This window comes from Fusarium musae, chromosome 6 (genome assembly GCF_019915245.1).
Source record: "Fusarium musae strain F31 chromosome 6, whole genome shotgun sequence".
NCBI lineage: Eukaryota > Fungi > Ascomycota > Sordariomycetes > Hypocreales > Nectriaceae > Fusarium > Fusarium musae.
This window is the reverse complement of record NC_058392.1, coordinates 276,045-292,685: the sequence shown is the minus strand read 5'-3', so window position 1 is coordinate 292,685 and position 16,641 is coordinate 276,045. Positions and strand designations below refer to the sequence as shown.

The 16,641-nt window shown below is 47.5% G+C and overlaps 8 protein-coding genes across 8 annotated transcripts; 3 read left to right on the top strand and 5 right to left on the bottom strand.

Moving 5' to 3' along the window:
- Nucleotides 1-202: 202 nt before the first annotated feature.
- J7337_007954 (uncharacterized protein) lies at nucleotides 203-647 on the bottom strand (the record flags this gene model as incomplete). Its single annotated transcript, XM_044825581.1, has 2 exons — nucleotides 203-580; nucleotides 624-647. The coding sequence occupies 2 exons, from the start codon at nucleotides 645-647 to the stop codon at nucleotides 203-205; spliced, it is 402 nt and encodes a 133-aa protein (XP_044678498.1).
- A 533-nt stretch (nucleotides 648-1,180) lies between these two features.
- On the bottom strand, nucleotides 1,181-1,525 carry J7337_007953 (uncharacterized protein; the record flags this gene model as incomplete). The annotated part of the gene is made up of 2 exons (XM_044825580.1): nucleotides 1,181-1,291; nucleotides 1,352-1,525. The coding sequence occupies 2 exons, from the start codon at nucleotides 1,523-1,525 to the stop codon at nucleotides 1,181-1,183; spliced, it is 285 nt and encodes a 94-aa protein (XP_044678497.1).
- Nucleotides 1,526-4,977: 3,452 nt separating this feature from the next.
- On the top strand, nucleotides 4,978-5,697 carry J7337_007952 (uncharacterized protein; the record flags this gene model as incomplete). The annotated part of the gene is made up of 1 exon (XM_044825579.1): nucleotides 4,978-5,697. The coding sequence occupies one exon, from the start codon at nucleotides 4,978-4,980 to the stop codon at nucleotides 5,695-5,697; it is 720 nt and encodes a 239-aa protein (XP_044678496.1).
- A 1,059-nt stretch (nucleotides 5,698-6,756) lies between these two features.
- On the top strand, nucleotides 6,757-7,773 carry J7337_007951 (uncharacterized protein; the record flags this gene model as incomplete). Its single annotated transcript, XM_044825578.1, has 3 exons — nucleotides 6,757-7,545; nucleotides 7,594-7,640; nucleotides 7,695-7,773. The coding sequence occupies 3 exons, from the start codon at nucleotides 6,757-6,759 to the stop codon at nucleotides 7,771-7,773; spliced, it is 915 nt and encodes a 304-aa protein (XP_044678495.1).
- A 337-nt stretch (nucleotides 7,774-8,110) lies between these two features.
- Nucleotides 8,111-8,894, bottom strand: J7337_007950 (uncharacterized protein; the record flags this gene model as incomplete). The annotated part of the gene is made up of 2 exons (XM_044825577.1): nucleotides 8,111-8,234; nucleotides 8,293-8,894. The coding sequence occupies 2 exons, from the start codon at nucleotides 8,892-8,894 to the stop codon at nucleotides 8,111-8,113; spliced, it is 726 nt and encodes a 241-aa protein (XP_044678494.1).
- A 1,155-nt stretch (nucleotides 8,895-10,049) lies between these two features.
- On the bottom strand, nucleotides 10,050-11,602 carry J7337_007949 (uncharacterized protein; the record flags this gene model as incomplete). Its single annotated transcript, XM_044825576.1, has 4 exons — nucleotides 10,050-10,321; nucleotides 10,372-10,945; nucleotides 11,005-11,294; nucleotides 11,350-11,602. 4 exons carry the CDS (start codon nucleotides 11,600-11,602, stop codon nucleotides 10,050-10,052), a joined length of 1,389 nt encoding a protein of 462 aa, XP_044678493.1.
- Nucleotides 11,603-12,264: 662 nt separating this feature from the next.
- J7337_007948 (uncharacterized protein) lies at nucleotides 12,265-14,105 on the top strand (the record flags this gene model as incomplete). Its single annotated transcript, XM_044825575.1, has 8 exons — nucleotides 12,265-12,440; nucleotides 12,495-12,756; nucleotides 12,804-12,897; nucleotides 12,945-13,070; nucleotides 13,125-13,267; nucleotides 13,322-13,436; nucleotides 13,495-13,684; nucleotides 13,748-14,105. The coding sequence occupies 8 exons, from the start codon at nucleotides 12,265-12,267 to the stop codon at nucleotides 14,103-14,105; spliced, it is 1,464 nt and encodes a 487-aa protein (XP_044678492.1).
- A 500-nt stretch (nucleotides 14,106-14,605) lies between these two features.
- On the bottom strand, nucleotides 14,606-16,274 carry J7337_007947 (uncharacterized protein; the record flags this gene model as incomplete). Its single annotated transcript, XM_044825574.1, has 4 exons — nucleotides 14,606-14,748; nucleotides 14,800-16,044; nucleotides 16,107-16,203; nucleotides 16,251-16,274. 4 exons carry the CDS (start codon nucleotides 16,272-16,274, stop codon nucleotides 14,606-14,608), a joined length of 1,509 nt encoding a protein of 502 aa, XP_044678491.1.
- Between the last annotated feature and the right edge of the window lie 367 nt (nucleotides 16,275-16,641).

Genomic DNA, 16,641 nt, shown 5'->3' with positions numbered 1-16,641 from the left:
ACTTTGAGTATTTTGTGTTCCACGGCTGTCTTGTAGATATGTCATCTTAGACTGGTAATAGTCTTAGAGTCTAATGCGAGAATTTAATAGTCGCTGTTATCTTAAATCATTCTTAACAGTCGCTTGTGTGGACAAACAAGATATGAACAGAATGAAATGTAATATCGATATCGCATTACATACAGCGGCCTCACAGAAAAGCTCACATCTCCCCAAACGACTCTCTTGACTTTGATGAAGTCGGTGGCCGTTCTAGAGATTGCATCTCCATATCAACTGTCACATAAATCTTTCGACTTGAAGATGCATCATCCAACTGCTCCCACGGTCCTTCTGCCTTAGAACTGGTCAACAAACTCTTATTTCGTCGCCCGGTGGAGGAGGCTGTTGCTTTGCCTGTGACTATAGATGTTGCCTGTCCTGTGAAGGGTCCAGTTTGTCCGAGGGACTGGTCATGCGAAGAGTCGAAATGAACCCAGTTCTTGAGAAGCCGTCGTAAAGAGGGGAGTGAGCCGGCTATGATACCCGCGCCTGACTCGAAAACGGACCATAGCGTGATGTTTCCGACGTTATCTGTACTCTTGATCAGATTAAAGAAGGAGTGAATGTGAAATGATACTTACAGACATAATCTTGGGGATAAGCATAGTATTTAATGTATGGAAGTCGTATGATAGTGGCGATTGAAGCGCTATTCAAGGTACGAGTCAGTAATCAACCAGGAAGCAACACTTCTAAAATCAACTCACAGGACACCCAATCCAAGAATAATGCTGATAGAAACCTTGGTAGCCGTCTTCATCTGGGTTTTGTAGAGCATAAATCCAGGTAAGATAGCACAAACCCAATCGGTCGCAACAGCTGCAGCTGAGACAAGATAACTAAGACTGGTGATAACCGTCGGAGGCGAGCAAGTTCCTGCAGACTTGTCCCAATTCGCCTGAATAGGCCGACACATAGTAAACAGTCCCATAATGACGATAATCGTAGAAATACACGACGCCACGAGTGTTATCCATACAATGATCCTATGGGATCTCTTGACAGCGATTCGGAGAAGGGTGACGCAGATAGATGATTTGATAAAGACGAGCGAGCAGCAGTAAAATGTTTGGAACAACCATATGTGCTATTCGTCAAGGTTAATAGCTGGCGATAGTCAGTCGGGCTCAGAGTCAAGTCATACCATTTTACTCTTTTGGACCAAATACTCATTGAGCCTCGCATCCTTGGCGCCGAGACCGTAGTAGGTCCCTTTCGAGACAACACCTACAACAACCATGAACAACATCTTGAACATATCAATTAGCTCAAATCATCATCAGCAGTCGCAAAAGGAACATATGCTTACCCATCCGATCAGCATCAGAATATCATCTGTCCCAAAGACATGGTGTTTTGCCCGGATTCCGCATCGTAGAGCAATGATAATAGTGGTCGGAGGGGCAAAGAAGAGAGTGACAGCAAGTAGCACGAGGCCCAGTCCTTCTGGGCGGATAGAAGTTACATCTGCATTTGCTCCCATGTTGTAACAGGATCGCTTGGCTTAGATGTTGTTGTTACCTTGGACTGCTAAAGTGGAGAACAAAAGATATCGAGGCGAGATGAAGAGTGTCGGGTTTTCGGTTCTCTCTGTAACGTTCTTCCCCGCATTTATTACCGGTAGACTCTCCAAGGACGGATCAGACGCATGAACGCTCGGTTCCTCTGTTAGTGCAGCAGCAACATCAGCACTAATAAATGTTAAATTCCTAAATCGTGTATAGCCCCTGTTTGGATGACAATGCGTGCGTTCAAGGCACAAACTTCAGGTGGAAAGAGACTGTGTGGCGTGCCAAAACATTACAGAGGAAAGGAGATACTGTAATATTTATTAGTAGCTAAAGCAGCATTGCTATGTATACCGTTTTCTCTCTCACAGTAAGACCTCTAATCCAAGTCTTTTACATAAGCCACTAAAGTTAATATAGATGTCATGGCGGCAACCTTTAACAGTACTCCATAAGTAGTATAGTATATAACATTCCAAACTTAAAGAGCCGCCGTTTTTCTAGAGAAGAATAATTTAAACTAAGATTAATAACTGTCTACTTCCTGCATTACTCCGTATAGAAGCCGCTGTTGTTTATTAGCCTGAAATAAGGCATTTTTACCTGTTGCGGCTTTATCTGCCTGTAATTTTACATGGCGTCGTTTTGGTTTTTGCGATCTTTAATGTTTTCCCTGCAGGCTCTTGCCGAGATCCGTAAGCGACTCAATGTCAGAATTGTGGCTGATGTGCCTACCAGAAAAGAGGCGTCATGAGACGACACATACAGTATCTGTACACCAAAGCCCAATTTCTGCAAGACTAGGCTCAGCAGCCACATAAGCCTTATAGGGAATGGAGTACCTGCTAACCAAGCCAGGAGAGGAGGCCCAAGCGACGACTGGAGGAGCCGATTCCTACCCCAGCGACGATCGCCCGCTTCATTGTAATGACTTGGCTAAGTGGGCCATGTGAAGATTTCTTCCGATCTCGAATTAACTCCATTTTTAAGCACGTTTCAAGATGACCTCTAGTTGCAGAGCGTTTCATTGTTCAGCCCTGGGCCGCTTGTTTGACTTGATCTCACTTTTACTCGTTCTGCATAGTAGTGCTGATGGGCTTTTGTTGCATGAGACCCAGACTTAATTATAGAGCGAAGCCAAAATATTACCTGACAATCGCGCCCTTAACAGGGCAGCAGTGGACGTGGTGGTTGCGCCCCCAAGGGTCTAGACTATGTTTTAGAGTCAAACTGACCATACGGAAAGGTCCCTGTTTTAGGTGGCTTGCGTCGAAATGGAATGGCTCATTGGTGACTTAAACCGCAAAAGCTGGAGTTAGTGCATAGAAATACTTCAAGGTTGCTTATTCTAGACTTAGTATTTTTACTTTACTTACTTATATTCTATATCTTCAGTCAGTAGCACTTCCACAGGTTTCATCATCCCACTTGCATATAACGTTAGTACAGGGCTGTTATTGTACCTGAAGCTAGTCAATTTGCCGGCCTCGTCCACGGTAAACTCCCTGGGAGAAAGACTATCATGATCAAATCCTCGGTTAAAAGCATCGCATGTCTTGGCGAGCTCACTTCGTCGTAGGGCTACAGCCTTAGCGGAAAGTGGAGCTAATGGTAAGGATGGATACTCAATACATTTGGGTTATACCAAACCCACGGACCAGAGCTTAGATGAGTGAAAAAAGATTTAGACAACCCGAGGACTTTGATCCCGGTGGCATCTCACTCTTGGGGTTTGCATTCTGTGACAATTTGTAGGACAATTATTTTAGACCAAACCCATGAGAGTCACAGGCATTACCTAGACCTTGAACGAATAAAGAACTTGCAATGACAGAACCATAATACAACTGCGTTTTCATTAAAAAACACCATACCCTAGAGCTCTCATGTTGAGCTCAATTGACGAATCAAAGCCTTCAGACCTGTATTTATGGGTCGGCAGTTAGCACGCACAACGGACAAGCGGGGGAAGCAACATCCAATTTCGGAGACTTCTCCAAGCCACTTTCTTCTCAACCGTTCAACGCCGCCCCGATAAAGTGGCGCATCACCATGAGTCTCTCATCAGTATACACGGCATTGGAGCCGTATATCGACATCCCATTCAATGCATCGCTCAGTGGGATTCTCTTCCTCGCTTACCGCTGCCTCATCTTCAAACCCGGCCTTCTCCTCACCATCGTCTACGCCACCAGCGCCATCATCGTCCTCTTCGATCGGACCTCCACCAAAGGAGAAATGGCCAAGACAATGGCCGAAATGCCCCTAGGCCTTGGCTCCGTCCTTCTCTTCATCGTCGCTAGCAGACCGACCAAAGCGGAATGGCTCCACGCTTTCACCATTTACGTCAACTTTGCGGTCTATGGCAATATTCTCATGATGGTCGCGACGCCTTATGGAGGGACCTTCCGTGGCATCTGCTGCAAAGTCGCTTGCCTCTCTCTATCCGCTTGGATTGTTCTACAAGGGTACCAAGTGCAGTGGAAAACTATCATGCTGCATGATGACCTCTTTGTTTTCACCGCTTCTTCCAAGAGCTGGATTTTGGCGCACGCGGTCTACAGATTCATTCTACTCACGCTGCCATGCTTTGGATCTGGAAGACGCCATCGGCTTATGGAGGTGTATTCCCTCGGTCTGACGTATTTATTGTCGTGGAGTACTGGACTGCCGTTTGAGTACTGCTTCGGCATGGCGGATACGATCGTGGCGCCTGCAGTCACGGCGTGGTCATCTGTTTCCAAGACTTTTAATCTCATTCCGCGAGATGCGGGAAAGAGTCAGTCCTCCGCGAGCGGCATATCGGACACTGGGGATATATGCTTGGGAATCGTCGCACTCGCTGTTGCCGCTTATGCCGGCCTTAACGCGCTGTCTCTGAGTCGTTGACCCCCTCTATGAATGAGATGCGTTTATATGACGGTCTCAGTGGGCACTTTGCGTATGCTGGTATTCCTGATTACAGGTAGTTGTTTGAGTTCGTTGTAACTATACAATAGAGGAGGCTTCTAGGGAAGATCAATAACACTCTATTTCTTCAACAGCTGCTTGAATTATTCCTTTAGCTACCATGGCCCCTTTTTGAATAGCTTTAGCTGACCTGTCATTCAGAACATGGAGGAAGGTAACATCGCGATATTGACGCTTGGGCTCGTGTTGGCGAGAGACGACCAAAACTCGATTTCGCAGATTTCCTAAAGTATTGTCCAGCGTTCTAATAACTTAATATCAGCATCCTTAAGAGGAAATAAAATTAGCTCCTCCCTCTCTGTGGACTACGTACGTCGGTTACTACCGGGACTTGTATTTTCAACGGCCTCTTTATTCCTCCGATGCAGGAGTGTGATTAGAAGAGGCCCGGAACAATGTAACCGTATGCAACAACGCTCTCGAAAATGCATCCACAGTCCCCATCGACTCTCTCGGGATGGGCGATGGCGGGTACGGGGCTGCTAGCAGTGGGGCACGTCCGTCAGTCAAAGACCTGGTCAAATTATACAGCAGCTTTATCAAAAGTATCAATTTCCAGTTCAGTGGGAGTGCTATCCCCAACGATGCCTTGCCCTCCAGTCTCGTTCTGTTCCACCAGGGAAGCCATCCTGGCTCACTCATCTTTGTTGCCCTTTTGCCCAAGACAGAGACTGTGATTCTCGTCCTCACCAACTCATTCGCTCTTAATGATGCAGCGGACTGGATCGGTCAGCTGATCATTGAAGAGATTGTCAACGTACCTTCGAAGCTCAGAACCGACTTTGTTGGGATGGCAGAGGCGACTGTTGCTGAGAATCTCAAATGGTATCCCCTTGTGGTCGATGAACTGGAGAAGGGTAGGAAAGCGGGAATGTCACGAAAGCCACTCACAGAGTACCATAGATTCAAAATTGATGTCAAACTTGTCGGAGATAAGTTGTATTGGCTTATGCGAGGTCTCGAAACAGAAATGTTTGAGCTGGCTCACTATGATGAAGATACCTTTAGATGGCTTCAGCCTAGAGATGAACTGGTGAGAAACGGTCGACGGGCTGGGCGCAACCAAGGCGCAACATTCTGGAAAGTCAAATTCGAGGCTAGTGAATCTGCCACGATCAATAAGCTGATCTGGGTTCCTGACAGTGAGCTTCCACCAATAATTTACACAAAGTCATGACAATGATTAGTTTTCAATGATAATGCCCCATCTGCTGATAAGTTGTAACCTGTGCCTTGTTTGTTCGTGAATGAAATGGTTATTAGTTACCTGCACTAACCTAGGGTTAATGGAAGCGTGACATCATTCGGTCACCTGGGGTTCAATAGTTACTGATAGGAGCTTGTAGTTGTTTTAGTTCAATGTCAATCGAGACTATCTACTATGGACCGTGAACAGAATCCGGGTCTGTCCAATGAAGAGGTCGTTGAAGATGTGCTAAAGGTTTGACAACACGCAGGCGATCCACTCACACCAATGTCGTCGTGGGTTTGCGGGTCAGCGCAAAAGATCTTCCGTTTTAGCCCTCATGATATACACATTTAATTGGGTTCCAACAGGCTCATAGCATGGTAACTATTCCGTCTTTTAAGAGCCAGCTCGATACTATCACAAAGACGGAATGATCATCCAACCCCAGCCCGGCAGCACATTATGATAACCTTCTAGATTTCGTACCCTGCAGCTATCAGTAAGTCTCGGATTCTCCGTCCTTTTCCGTGTTTACTAGCGTCATTCTTTAATTCCCCCACATTCACCACCCTTACAGGAATAGCTGGTCCGGATTTATCGGAACAGTAATCACTGATAGGTCAATTCCCGGAACTCCGGGTCGCTCATCAGCTCAAGACTTGGCAACATGGCTCACTGACGCGTGCTGTCATAACATGTCGTGATATCAAACGTCGTTTGCGGCGGCATATAATGCCGATCTTCAGCACGACACTGCCATGTAACGCTATTACGCATTTGTCAAAGACTGTCAGCTAAAACATCCATGAACGATCAACTTGCAGCTATCCCCGCTCGAAAAAAGTCTAATCTCGAACCGAGCGGTCAGGGATTGAATCACACATTTCTGGGTTTCCGGGTGTTGAAAGAAGACAAATAGCTCCACCAAGCACCTACAATTTATCCCAATCTCTTCACCCTATCAATACCTACTTCTTCAGTCGTCACGCAACCCTCACCATGCATTCTTGGTCATATCTCGGAGCCTCAGCGCTGATACTCGCAAACATGGTCTCCGGTCTCAGCGTCAAACTCGACGCCAAGGCTGGAAAATCTTGCGAGTACACTGCGCCATGGCAGACGCTCCCTAAACTTCCGCCTATGCCCGAGGCCAACTTCAAGGGCACTGCACCGATTGACGGCATCGATCTCTGGTACGCGACGTTCGGAAGACCGCTCAAGGAGACCAAGGCGAAAGGCCTTAGCCCTGTTGTTTTTCTCCATGGTGGCTTTGCGAATAGTGATTACTGGGCCAACCAGATCCGCTATTTTAAGGATCACCCCTACACTTTGATCACAATTGACTCGCGAGCTCAGGGGCGTTCGTCAGATGATACAAGCCGTCCTTTGACCTACGATCTCATGACCGAGGATGTCATTGGCTTGATGGATCACCTTGGAGTTGAGAAATTCTCAACTGTTGGTTGGTCCGACGGCGCTTGCATTTCTTTCGACCTCGCCATGAACTTTACTTCTCGCCTCGACCGTAGCTTTGCATTCGGCGGTACTTATAGCCCCGCGAACATCAATTCGACAATCGGAGACAGTCCCGTGTTCACAGAGTATCTGCAGAGAGCTGAGGCGGAGTGGAAAAAGATGACCCCATCCAAGGGCTCGTTTCAGGACTTTTCAGACAGAATGAACACAATGTGGGCAACCCTGCCAGACTGGGATGCAAAGTCTTTTGCCACGATTCCCACGCGATACTCTGATCCTAATGCTCCCATCATGTGGATTGTCGATGGTGACTCTGAGGAGGCTGTCAATCGCACCGTCCCCGCTGAACTCCATAGCTGGGTAAGACAACCGTTGCTCGCTTCTCTTCTGTTGTTAATGACATTTTAGATCTGGGGTTCTGATCTTCTTCTTCTGCCCGGAGTCAGCCACTTTGCGTAAGTCACAGCGTCAAGGCGTCTATCTATGCAATATCAGTTAACTCTTGACAGTTTCATGCAAGACCCCAGCACGTTCAACGTCAATCTTGAGCGCTTCCTCGAGATGCCTCGGTTCCCTGGAGAGCTCTAGAGTATCACTCGATCGAAATACCTAATATCTGATGGTATTTAGCATAATGGCCTGCTGCGATGATAAGATCAACATGGGCCACCTTTCATTCAATTAGTTAAAATATTAGAACCTAATACTTGACAAAACGATGATTGTAATCACCACATCCACTTCTTCGCAATTTCACCCCACCATTTAGGAGGCGCACGACAGCGATGCTTGATTCAGATATTATAATAGCAACTTATAAGCGATAGAGGAGTTTACCTTTCTTTTAATTTTGCATACTCCAATTTCCTTACGACAGAGAATCTTTGACATCTTAAACGTTGGCTAGTCTGAAATCTTGTCTCCATCACTTAATGGCCGCGATAATCCCGTCCGCCATTGCAGGTAGCGTTTCAGCAACCACATCCAGCTCTCCATATATCTCATACACATATTCACCTTCCAATACCATACTGTAGGCAGTCTTGAACCTACAGCATCTCCAGTTAGTCATAACATACAGAAACCGTCACGAACGGTACCACTTACCCAGCAGACTGTGTCCCTGAGGCATCCCACAGATGTGCAGCCGCGAACCAAGGTCTCGATTCGGAAGTAGAAAGCTTCTTCAAAATAGGTCCATATGCCTCAGGACACGGCTTCGCCACGCCATCCGTATCACACGACAGTAGGTTCTCAGCCGGCATGTCAACTCCAGCCTTCGCGAAATACCCTCCTACACGAGAGATATCACCAGTCGTGAAGCACCAAACAGTAAAGCCCGCGTCGCGAAGCTTTTGGATACACTCTTCAGCTCCGTCCCTAAGTTTCAACCCCTCAAATTCACTCATCAAGTACGCAACATCTTCCGCCGTTGCAAAAGAGCGTGGAATTTCAACGCCAGCGTAATGAAGACAGCGGTAGAATAGAGCTTCAAAGAGCTTGAGGAACTGCACGTAATGGCCGTGGAGAGATAAGTATGTGTACTCGCGCTCTGCCATTTCTAACCAGCATATTCCGAGGAGCGTTGGTTGAATACCACGTTGAATGAGTTTATCTCCTATGCGAGCTTTGATGGCTTCGTAGAGATGCTCGTAGCTGACGAGGGTGCCGACTACATCGAAGACAACGTTTTTGCTGGTGGCAGTCATTGTTTAAGAGATATCTTGATAGATGGAAAGAGATAGATAAGGCTCAATATAGTTCCTGCACAGTATTTGGCTGACATTATGACGGGGATTAAGTAGTAGGTTTGTCGTTATCAGCCAGAGCATGTAGACCTATCTCCCCCGCATTAGAATGTAGTATCAAGGCGTTCATGCGACATCAAGATTTCTTCAAACCTTATTAATCATTCATGATCCCTGACTTTGTAGCAAGTGATTAAAACCATAAGTGATCGGCCCGGTGAGTACATTTTGTTTCAACTGTCAATGATAACGTTACACAAACGGTCCGGACGCCTCTGAGATGCCCATATAAACGCGCGAACGGCTATCACGGACCAGAAATCAACGCCCTCCAAGGACTGTTTCATATTGACAACATGTTCGTCGTATCTGTACCTTGTAGGTCATTGGAATAGTTGCACAGGAAGTACAATGAGACGAGGATCTCGGATCTACCGAACCTGAGCAATACTTCAAAGCCTATCGAAAGTCACGTAATGAGCTCTATAGCCACCATTCACTAAATCCCAAGCTATGCTTCTTTCTAGACGCTCAGTTTCTAGTGCCACCAACCTAAACCGTCAAGTCCTGGAGAGGCCAACTTCATACTTGCTGACTACTATGACACAGATGATGCTTATCTGTCTTGAACAATTGGCTATGCCGGCCCGCTGTTCATCTTATCAGACTGTAAGAGGAGGGCGCGCTTTTGGTAATATTAACTTCTGTAGCAACAATACTCAAGAGCGAAGAGCAAGCTGAGATATTGGATTGGGTAACATTCACCAAGATGTATTAGGAATTGATGTAACATACTGTTCTGTTATGCGCCAAAAGGTCTCCTGATCAAATCGACCGGATAGAAATTGCTGCTTGGGGTTTAGCTCTGTTGCGATAAAGTTGCGTGGGATTTGTCCGCCAGCTGAGGACCTCTTTGGTAGTTCGTGCAAGCGACGTTTAGCAATGTAACCCCACAAAGTGAGGAGTAAGTACCGGACGTTCGGTAAATGATTTGACTTTGAGGGGTAAACGAAGGATCCAAATATCGCCAATGGGTAACGAGCAATTCATCCGGGATCAGGACATTGTTCTCAATAATCGCCATTTCTGCTATAGATCCTGCTTACAAAGTACTATCTACAGTTTTGCCCCTTCCCTCCTCTGCACAGTCTTCCAAGTGTCCAGTATAGTGTTGTTTGGACTGTCCAGTCTCTCTTGAGTAGCCTTGTAGATTCTCGGTATACCTGTCTTCTCGTAGCTCAAGCCCTCCATCACCATAGACGCCACGCCCTTCGCTGACAGGAAGATCTGGGGCATACCGTGTCCGGTGAAGCCAGCGAGAATATACTGATTCTGTCTCCCAGGGACAGCACCGACGTGAGGCAGGCCATCGGAAGAGTAGCCCATCACTAGTGCAAGTGTTAGTAACTGTTGAATTACGAGAGGTATGTCCACTCACCTCCAGTCCAAACCTTGGACGTATACGCGCCGCTGTCCTCCCACCCGTGAAAGACGCGCTGCATATATCCATCGAAGTAATTGTTGGCAGGCTCAATTAACTTATCGTCGTTGAAGTTGTTGTACCAGCTATCAAGATCATGGTAGTATACTGATCGTGCTCCTCCAACAATAATGCTGCCATCAAGCCTCGGGATGAGATATTCGAACTTGGTATCGGACCAGCGAATAATGTACGAGTTGGGCAGTAAAGGTGACGGGGTCTTGCTAGGCTTGATATGACTGCAGATTCCTCTCACTGGGACGATCTTGTCCACGAATTCGGGTAGTATGGATGATGTGTAGGCGTTAGTCGCGTAGATGATCTTTGCAGCGCGGATGGCGCCGCGGGGAGTCGTCAGTGTTAGATAGCCCTCTTCATCAGGCTTTTCAGTAACTGCCGTGACGGGCGTGTTGGTCTGGAGATTGACATTGGCATCAACAGCCTTGGACAGTAGTTGGAGGATGAGCTTGTATGGCCAGCAGTGACCAGCGGTGTAAGAAAAACAGCCTTTGGCTCCCTTGACACCTGATAGCTAAAGCACTGACTGTTAGCACTATTTCAGGTATCCAGCAGAGGCCGGATATTGCTTACCTGTTCAGCTTCAGCACCTTGAGCAAAATAGACATCCTGCATAACGGAAACTCCTTTCTGTCGAAGAGCATCTACTCCCGATTTTATCTTGTTCAGTATGTCATCTGACATAAGCGCATCGACAGCACGGGTATAGACAAAGTCGCAGTCGACGCCCTCTTTCTCAATGGCATTTTTGACCGCAGCGAGATTCTTGGCCTCGAACTCTGCTGCCTCTGCCGCAGCTCCGATGCCGTAAGTAGCCAGAAGATTGGCTGGTCTATAATACGGATCTGGCTTCACATGGCCGCCTGCATTAATGATTAATAACGTATAAATTTACACCAAAAATTGAGAAGGACATACCATTTCGTCCGGTTGCTCCCGAACAAGCTTGGCGAGCTTCAAGGATCACAATCTTTGGCAGAGGGGCGCCTTGGGCTTTGCACTGCTCGAGAATATGATAGACTGTCGCGACGCCTGCGTAGCCGGCGCCTATAATGGCAATATCGACTTGGGCAGGGAGATCAGGCGTTGAGCGATGATTATCGAGAGAATGCGGCTCTGACCTCCAAAATGAGGTTGTGGCGTTGTCAACAGGAAGAGGAGAGGGCGACATGGTGAGTAATTGTGGCTGAGTGAATTGCGGACTGGTATCTTGGGTTGGCTGTTATCAATCTCTGAAGAAACAATGTAGTGAGATGTCGAGTAAAATAGGTATGAGCAGTCAGTAACCCCCACTTTATTGACCCCGTTCGTAAACGAGGTGAATGCAACCCACCGTTGTATCGAGACAAAGAGGTTACAAGGGATGGTCGGATACTTGCTATTCATTAACCGGCCCGGTTATTAAGGTAGCAGAAACGTTGATCTGAAAAGATATCGGCGTAGTATCAGTGCCTCGTTCATGTTGCCCCCAAACCAAGAGTAAGCCCAAACAAGTAAAACCGGCCCGGTCTAAGCGAAGGACTAAGCGCTATTCACCATCACTGTCATACCCAATACGGCCGAACTGCATGTGGATAACACGGCAATTTAGTGCTTGATAGCTGAACCAGATCCGGGTCTGCCCCGCGATAAGCAGTTGAACCAGCCAACGCGGGGCAACCCTCCAACCGCTCAGTGTTACCCTACGATCTGAGCAGCGAGGTCTCCCCAAGTTTGTTGGCTGATAACCAATGATATATATGCTATTACTGTCCTTTGCATGGCGAATGATTCTATACGAGTTCAAGTTCTTGTTCTCAATATCCGATTGTTGCGAAATATATTATTTGTAACATGGCGACGCCAGCCCATAAGGACGATACCAAGATTAGCGGACATAATGATCTTGCTCCAATCACTAGCTACGTCGATGGCGAAGTCCTCGACGCAGGAATTGACTATGCCTACCTAAACGCCTCAAAGCCCACAAAGTTCTACAGGAGCGTTTTGTTCCAGATTCTCCTTGGACTGTAAGTCTGCCAAGTCTTGAACATCACAATTCACTAATGGTTGCATACTATCAGTCTCTCTTGCGTTGGCCCAGCCATGTCCGATGCCATTTCCAACCTCGGAGGCGGCGGCCTCTCCACTCCGTATCTAGCAAACTTGGCGACGTCTCTGAACTACACGGCTGGCTGTCTGCTCACTCTATTCGGCGGTCCATTGATCAATAAGTTTGGTATCAAGTGGTCCTGCATTATAGCAGCCGTGGGAATGCCTCTTTCCGGTTCTGCGTACTATGTTTGCGCAAAGTACCGTGTAAATTGGTATCTCATCTTTGCAAAGGTAAGCATGCCCAAGATAAACTGTGCGTTCGCTTATAGGCTTTATAGATACTCACAGGATTCACCTATGGCTTTTTGTACGTCGCTGAGTCTACGGCCATGTTGTCATATCCCCTCGCAAATGACAGAGGCTTCTATCTAGGTGAGTAATGGCAAACCACTGTAAGGAAGCTACTGACAGTTGCTCAGGTGTCTGGTCTGCCATGCGGAACTCAGGCAGCGTTATTGGAGGCGCCATCAACTTTTCTAATAATCATAGTGACTCCAAAGCGGGTGGCGTTGCGTGGTCTACCTACCTCGTCTTCATTTCCTTCGGTAAGTTGCATTCACATAAGAACATCTGTGGGGTGTCTAACAAGAGTCTAACAGAATGCACTGGCATCTTTTGGGCTTTCTTGCTATCCCCCACCAGACGGGTCCGACGTGTAGATGGCAGTAAAGTTGCCATGTCCGAGAGAGCCAGCTGGAAGGATGAGTTTGCTGCTCTGTGGAAGCATTTGCAGCGCAGAAAGGTGAGACGTTTTGTATTCTTTCTCCTATGATCACTAGCTGACATGAGAATCAAGACTTGGCTCATGGCTCTGCCTGCGTTCTACTCATTCTTCTGTGGCGGAACCATGGGAACTTATCTGTCGCTGCACTTCTCAGTGCGGGCGCGAGCATTATCCTCTCTTCTCCTCCGTAAGTACACAAGAAACTGACCCCAAGCGCAAGATAATAACATGGTGTCACCCATTAGCGACCCTTTCCATCATCGAGGTGGTGGCCTTTGGGAAGCTCCTAGACAGGACCCGTTGGTCCCAGACCAAGCGAGCATGGATCTCTTTTGCCTGCTGGCTGATTCCACAAGCCGCCTGCTTTATCTGGATTGGTATCGAGTATGCAAAGTTTGGTGGAGGCAAACTCGAAAACGCGCTGGACTATGAAACGTATGCTCCTCGTTGACCCCGTGGTATCTCTTGCACTGATTACTAACACGTATTTTCTCAAAGAAACACCAGGGGATGGGTCGAGGCCTACCTCCCATATCTCATAATGATGTCAACTAGCTATATATGCCAATTATCTCTCTACTGGATCCTCGGTACTTTCTCTACCGATGCTGGATCTTCTGCCCGCTCCGGTGGTTTGCTTAGAGCTTTCGAGACAGCTGGACAGACGGTGTCCTATGCGATCAACTCTCACAGTGGCTCGGATGCCAGGATTCCCTTCTATGTCCACGCTGCGGTCTTGTGCCTCACTATTCCTTGCATGGTGTTCCTGATTAGGCTTGTTCCTGAAGCTCCCGCTGCAACGGATATAGACGTGGAGCCCGTCAGCGATTTACCTGATAGCAAGCAGGTCACTTGAGAGGTCAGAAATTGAGGACAGTAGTGTACCGTGTTAGTGGGTTCATGCGTAGGAAAGATTTGCGATTATGTATTGCGATCGGGGATTTGTTGTTAGGTTTTGCTACCCAGAATGAGAGTTTCTTTAGTCACACAGGCGATTTGCGTGCATGATATTGTACAACCATACGGAGTGACCTGTAACCACCGTGAACGACGAAGCGGCATCTCACCGTCACGTCGCGGATGGACACGGCGCAATGTTATATCAATGTGTTTTTCGATGACGCCTCGTCACCTTGATGCAAAATCACAACCCAGACTTTATCGGCTTTGCTGCTGAATGCAAGAGGATATGCAAGCTCAGAGTTCGTTTTCGCCGAAACCTCACTCTCGGAGAACAATGGAATTAATATCTGCTTAAGTATGCGTCATTTCACGCGAAATTGCCCAGTTTTAGAGTAAACTAACGTCGAGTTTTATAATATTCAACAAGACTCCCCTAGCTGCATATCAATCAGTTCACAACTTGGGACCATCGTTAACAGTCAAAGTGCCCGTCTTCTGGATGAGATACTCCTCAATAGCCACATCCTTGCCTGCTTCCTTGCCATATCCCGACATCTTGATTCCACCGAATGGAGACTCGGCACAAGAGGCATTCCCTGTAAACAGTGATTAGTATCAACCGACAACAGTTACAAAGAGAAACATACCAGTATTCATCCCGATCATTCCAGCTTCGAGGCTTTCCAAAAGTCTCCAGGTTCGGGAGACATCTTTAGTAAAGAAGTAAGATGCTAAGCCCATTGATGTATCATTCGCTTTCTTCACAACCTCATCTTCAGTTTCGAACTTGTACAGACCCAGTATAGGTCCAAAGATCTCTTCTTGAGTTGTGAGCATGTCTGAGGTCATGCCTGAGATGATGGTTGGTTCGAAGAAGTACCCATTCAGATTCTCGGGCTGCTTGCCTCCGCAAATTATCTTGCCGCCTTTGCTGACAGCATCCTCGACATGTTTTCTGACTTTATCAACCCCGCGACTAGTGGTGAGCGGCCCCATAGTAGAACCAGAATCAGCTCCGTGGCCCACGCGGAGCTTCCTAGTCGCCTCAAGCATCATCTGTGCAAACTTGTCGTAAACGCCGCTTTGGACATAGACTCGATTAGCGTGGGTGCAAGCCTGACCTGCTGTTCGCCACTTGAGTATCATGAGAGCTGCAACTGCTTGCTCAAGGTCTCCATCATCAAAAATGATGAAAGGGCAATTTCCACCCAACTCCATAGTGACCTTCTTCAAACCTTCGCTGCAATGTCTTGCAACTATGCTGCCTACAGAGGTACTACCCGTGAAGGTTACCTTGCGGACGAGCGGGTGCTTGCAGAGTGTCTCGCTGACCGATGGGGTATTGGCGTTATCAGTTGAGATAACGTTCAGCACTCCTGCAGGCAGACCAGCGCGAAGAGCAAGGTCTGCTAGGGCCATGACACTAAATGGTGTTTCTGGGGACGGTTTGACAATCATGGTACATCCTGCGGCTAGAGCAGCCGATACCTTGCGGATAATCATAGCAACTGGGAAGTTCCAAGGGACGAGAGCAACACATACACCGATCGGCTGCTTGATGACAAAAGTTCGACGATTGGAGATAGAGGGTTGGGCGACAGAACCTCTGATACGCTCAGCCTCGCCGGCGAACCACCAAGCGAAGCCAAGAGCGTAATCTACCTCGCCGAGAGCTTCTGCCATGGGTTTGCCGGTCTCGAAGACGACGATCTTGGCGATGTCTTGTCGTGCATTGGTGATGAGCTCGTGCCACTTGAGTAGGATCTTGGCTCGTTGGCGAGGATTCATATGGCGGTAGCTTTGGAAGGCCGCTTCTGACGACTCAACATACTTGTCAACATCGGCGACGTCGTTAGCGGGACTGGTGGCCCAGATCTGACCAGAGCCAGGATCTGTCAGGCATTATATGAGCTGTGTTCTTTATTACTTTCTGCTCGCAGTGAGTTCAGCTTACCCTCAACGTCGAACCGTTTTCCGGACTGAGCTTGGACCCATTGGCCATTCAATAGTGATTCCTCGTGAAGGAGGGACGGATCGTCCAGCTGCAGAAGCTATTAGTATTTAGCAGGATATATCGAAAGGTAATAAGAGTCGTGACCTTGAAAGGGAAGCTTTGTGTCATAGTGCTATTGTGAATGGCGAATACTCGAATATTGAACTCGATGTGTGTATTTATAATGTTATCTCGACTACCAAATGGACTTATATATTTTACCTATGGGCTAAACTGGGACGCTATCTTGAAGATAAAGAATGCGACCGGCCCTGTCACGATGTACGGTGACAGCCTTCTCTCACAACCTATGGACGACCGGATATGACAACCGAGTTCAATAGCTCCATGATACTCTTGTCCCTTAACAAGCCGGCTGTTAGTCAGTGGAAGGTTTGTCATGAATTTCGAGTAGTCATCCGGCCTACACTCCATGTCAGCTCTATCAACAGACTACGCCCTAAAGTGAATTGCCGAAAGTCGGATACGACGGTTC